Here is a 5,180-nt window from a genome sequence, read left to right on the forward strand (position 1 = left end):
ATTCTTAGATTGATTTTCAGTATTCAGTATGCAGAAGAAGAGTGGTAGATAAATCAAATGAATGTATCCTGTGTTTCATGAATTGGCTTATTTATAGGAGATAGAGGGGTATTTAAGTAATTTCCTATAATAATAATAATAATAATAATAATTTGTACTATATTAAAACATCATGAACAATTCATTTCTATTACTCATTCCGTCCCATAATAGATGTCATACTCAGAAAAATAGCATCAGATTTTATGTGATGTTGTTATATGTGTTAGGTGGAGAGAGAGAAAATAGTATATTTATATTAATATAGAGAGTTTTTCCAAAAAAAAAGAAATATAACATCTTTTATGGGGTTTTTTTCTATTTTTGTTCTAGAATGAAACTTAGATTCCGTGTTTGTACTAAACTTTTTTTTTTATTTCGTGTTTGGGAGAGACGCATGACCCTCATGCGTCTCCTTTTAATGAAACGCATGACGTTATGCGTCTTTGTGAGAGACGCGTGAGGGACATGCGTCTCTCAATTTTTCGAATTGTGATATTGCAAGTGGCAAAACACCCGACCGGGTGATTTGCACAAAGACGCATAATCGTCATGCGTTTCATTAAAAGGAGACGCATGAGGGTCATGCGTCTCTCCCAAACACGGAATAAAAAAATTTTTCAGTACAAACACGGAATCTAAGTTTCATTCTAGAACAAAAAAAGAAAAAACCCTCTTTTATGGGCAAACCAAAAAGGAAAGTGTGACATCTATTATGAATCGGATGGAGTATTATATTCGTATTTATTTTAGCCTGTAGGAGTATAAAGAAACTCTAAACTTTCCGTTAATTAGATTAAATTTGTAATTTGATTTAAAAGAATATATAAAATGTGTTGTTTAATGCAAACATGAAAGTTTGGCTCGGCCACTTGAAGCGGCTGAGTTATTACGCGTGAAGCGGCTGTTCTGATTGGTTGAGACGTTAGCTTTTTTCAACAAAGCCGTCCACATGAAGATATAATTATGTGTAGAAGCTTCTGCCTAAGATATTTTTAGGGTGTTTTTTTCAATGTTGACTTTCTAATACAGTTAATCGCTCATTACATATACATCCTTCACACGCAGAAGAATAGATAATGATAATCGATCACCAATTCACCATCACAAAACAAAGATGTATGTCACATAATTGTCGATTAATTTAATTCCTCACCCAATTTGTTTATTTCTTTTTAGAAAGCGGGTATAAGAAATGATGTAATCATGCAACTAGTTAGGATATTAGTACTATATACTACTACTGTATCGAGTAGATTTTATGGGAGGTAGATACGGTTTATTTATTTATCAGAAGTGTATTATTCCAAATCAATTTCTGATAGAAATAGTGATAGAATAGCTAGGTATTTTAAGCCGATTTGTTTAATTTCATATTTAAGATATGAGATAAGTCACCGAATATCTCAACAATACACCCATGACATGACGGAACAAAAAGATGCGACACGCTTTATTTGAAGCGATCTACTACTATTCTCTTATTTTCAAAATAGAGAAATAAGTTATGCGTATAATTTTCTCTAAATATTTGCCATCTAAAACACTCCACATAATAGTATAATAATAAATTGAATAGACAGTTGTTTGAATGATCGATAGTTAAGAGCATCCACTACGCGTCTCGCGCGCGGCTCGCGTTCCGTCCCGGAGGAACGGTTCCGCCACGGGACGCGTTGCAACGTTCGTCCCGTCCCGTAGCCCGTCCCCAGCCCGTCCCGTAGCCCGTAGCCACGAGACAAGGGACGCGCCGTCCCGTCAGGCGCCCGGGCGACGTGTCGCGCCCCCGATGCATGCGTGACGCCCACTCACTGGCCAGCGAGTGGGCGTCGTCACTGATGACGCAATAATTCGTTTTTTTTAAAAAAAATTGAATTTTAATAAAAAAATTATTTTTTAAACGGTAATGTTACCGTTAATTTTTTATTTTCTTTTTTAAAATTTTTTTTATTTACTCTATAAATAATCTTATTTCATACTCATTTCACACACAAACACACATCTATTCCTCTCATATCCTTTCTATAACCACTCCAATTTCATACAAGAACGGTTGTCTATTCGGGCAAGGACACGCGACTCTAGCGCTCACGCCCAACTCCAAGAGGATCTAATTGAGCACATTTGGGAAAACTTTGGCGGAGAAAATTAAATTCTGTCATTTTTATTTTTTTAGGATTTTAATTATGTCCATTTTCTATTTTTTTTAATTTTAATTTTGTTTTAATTTTAATAAAGTGTGTTTGTTTTAATTGAATTGGGTTGGAAAAAAAATAAAAATGAAATTTAATGAATAGTAATTTAAGGGACGGAATAAGGGACGGTTAAGGGACGGAGCGTTGCAGGTTTCGTCCTTTAGTTAAGGAATGAAGGAATAAAGTACAGTGGGATCCTCAAATAGTAGTTTAAGGGACGGTGGGGGACAGCGTAGTGGATGCTCTAATAGATAACAAAATCAAACTTACTAATTGCAATACCCATTATTTAAATTTATTGCAGCCTCCATTTTTTAGGTAGGGTTGATCTAGTCATCTAGACATTTGTACAATAATTAAGAGCAACCCCAAAAAGACTAATAAAGTTATGACATGACATAAACGATAGGTAGAATTATATATCTAACTAAAAATTTATAGTATAAAGTTGGAACTTTGTAGTCAAGAGGGAGGAACCTAAAATTGCACTTAAAATGTTGAATCAAAATTCGAGCTCTAAAAATAACATTCAAGAAATTTATGTATTACCATCATATTTTATCGGGCTTGTGGAGTAGGAGTATTTATTACTGTACTTCAGTAGTATAAACATAGAAACTAATATACTACTATAAAAACTTTAATTAACAATATTGTTGGCTAAAAAAGTGAAGTTCTTAAAAATTATGTACCCTCTCTACGAAATAATCAATCATATTATTCTTCAACTAAAAACTGAAACTTAAATGCTAAACATTATGTATAGATTAATACTTTTAGTAAAACTGAGAACAAAAAAAGTCGTGGAAGGAACATTAAAATAGGTCCCAAAAAAGTGCCATTTTTGCTTTCATTTTCCACATCCTGCTAACGACTCCATTACGACTGTTTGAACTTTGAAGTTGGTTGTTTAGATAATGTATATGCAATACAAGTTGTTTTCAAACTTAATTAAAAGGAATATCAATATATATATATATGCAATTTTTTAAAAGATGAAAATATCTTGATTGAACCCATTCACACACTTACTTGCTTTAATAGTCCGTATAAGAAAGATATAATTAGTGGTAGGCCTAGGCGGCTAGTTACTTGCTTTAATATTATCTCATTTTCTTATTTTTGTGTCCCGTCTTCCATCATTTTCACGAGTTCAAATTTTCAATACAATACCTGCCAAAATGTATTTAAATTCATTTTCTTACTTCATTTATTAGCAATTAATAAATTAGTCGTATACTACATATTCCAGGTTGATATTGAAATTTGTGGTCAGAATTCTAAAAAATTATAGCATGTATTTATAATTAATTATCTATATATGGTTATTACGTCAAATTTTTTGTTAAGCTAAAACCGAAGTGGATTATGTGGATAATAGTTTTTGAAGCTGGGTTTCCGACACAAAATGTCAGATTTTTACGTTTCCAGGCTGGAATTTTCGACAAACTATTTAATCCACGTCAGCTTTAATTGTCTTAAAAAATTGAGGTTAGCTTATGCCTTAAATAATTAATTAGTCCGAGCATCCTTTTTTGACTTTATGAACAAATGGACTTGATTCTAGCCAGGCACCCCATGTTTGACATTTGTTACTTTTTCGTTGTCTGTTTCTTAACTGAGCATCATTTAAGAGTTGATTATAACTTGTATCTAATTTTTGTTTTACTATGAAAATGATATTTTAAAACAGAAAGTTAAAACGAACTTTTATCTTCGAGTTAGAAAGATAATGATCATATTATGCATTATGTATTGTCATTAACTATTTACAACTGACTATTCTTTTTAGACATTTCTCTCATTTAAAAATATGAACTTATTTCCTTTTTAATTCATCCCTTAAAATTACAATTTTTGAAATTAAGAAACTTTTCTCTATGCTATACTCGTTCTCTACTAACAAGAGTATAAAATCTTCAACAAGAATAAATTATAAAAATAGCAGAATATGGGTTCAAATATTTTGTCACAACCTGATTAATTTAATTCATGGTTGCAATAATGCATAATAGAGATTCCATAGTAGCAAAAATATGTATATATATGACAAGAATATATTATACCTCATATATTACAATGTGAAAAAAGAATGCGAAAAAAGAGAAATAAAAAGATTAAAAAAAAGAAATAAAGAGGCTAAAACACTACTGCCCCTAAAACCATGTCAACCAAAATGAAAAATTAGGAGTAAAATACAAGCGAAAGAAATCATATGCAGGCGATGTTCATAACACTCTGCGGTGAAGTAGTAACGAGATTCATGGAGCAATTCATATTAGTAGCTTTGTTCTTCTTCATGATGAAAATGAGCTCCACTTTCCCTCCCATCCTCGCCGTGCTCGTGATCGGCACCACTCCCGCTCTCAAATCCTCGGCGAGCTGAGGGCTGCCGCTGATATTCAACTCGACGGCGGAGTGAGTGAATCTCTTGGTCGATCTCCACCCGGCTTTCGAGTTCGGGACTGTAACCTGGCCCACTCTGGTCCCTTTGTAGAAGAATTCGACGGTGGTGCTGCGGTATTTGTAGCGCCCGAAGTTGGCATTCTTCACCGTGAATTCGGGAGTTATGGTGGCCCGCAGCGACGGGCTCGCCGCAGTGCTGGCGTTGAAGTCGGTGATGGCGCCGCCGCCGATCCGAAATCTGGGGGTTCGGACTTTCATAATAGTTAGGGCGAATACAGTTATGATTGCGGTTTGGAAGACGATAAAGAGGAGGATGTAGAGGATGCATTTGTTGCGCTTCTTCTTGCGCTGCTCTCTCATGGCGTCGTGAGCGGCGGCCGCCTCTGTGTCGCCGCTCCGTATGTAGCCGTTGGCCGGATATGCTGATTGCTGCTTCTCAGCCATTTGATGTTAGTTAGTGTGAAGATAGATAAATGTGTTTTGTTTTTCTAAAAGTAAGAAAATACTATATGTTGATGGTGTTGAGGTGGTTAGAGTTAG

The 5,180-nt window shown here is 34.5% G+C and overlaps 1 protein-coding gene across 1 annotated transcript; it reads right to left on the bottom strand.

Annotated features, from left to right (window-relative positions):
• Nucleotides 1-4,257: 4,257 nt before the first annotated feature.
• LOC121750362 lies at nucleotides 4,258-5,180 on the bottom strand. Its single transcript, XM_042144883.1, has one exon. It carries the CDS (start codon nucleotides 5,082-5,084, stop codon nucleotides 4,446-4,448), a length of 639 nt encoding a protein of 212 aa, XP_042000817.1. The 5' UTR covers nucleotides 5,085-5,180; the 3' UTR covers nucleotides 4,258-4,445.

This window comes from Salvia splendens, chromosome 10 (assembly GCF_004379255.2).
Source record: "Salvia splendens isolate huo1 chromosome 10, SspV2, whole genome shotgun sequence".
In the NCBI taxonomy this organism is placed as follows: Eukaryota; Viridiplantae; Streptophyta; class Magnoliopsida; order Lamiales; family Lamiaceae; genus Salvia; species Salvia splendens.

What these genes read in the sequence shown, in the direction of transcription:
- LOC121750362 (XM_042144883.1), bottom strand. Translation starts at nt 5,084, where the DNA reads ATGGCTGAGAAGCAGCAATCAGCATATCCGGCCAACGGCTACATACGG.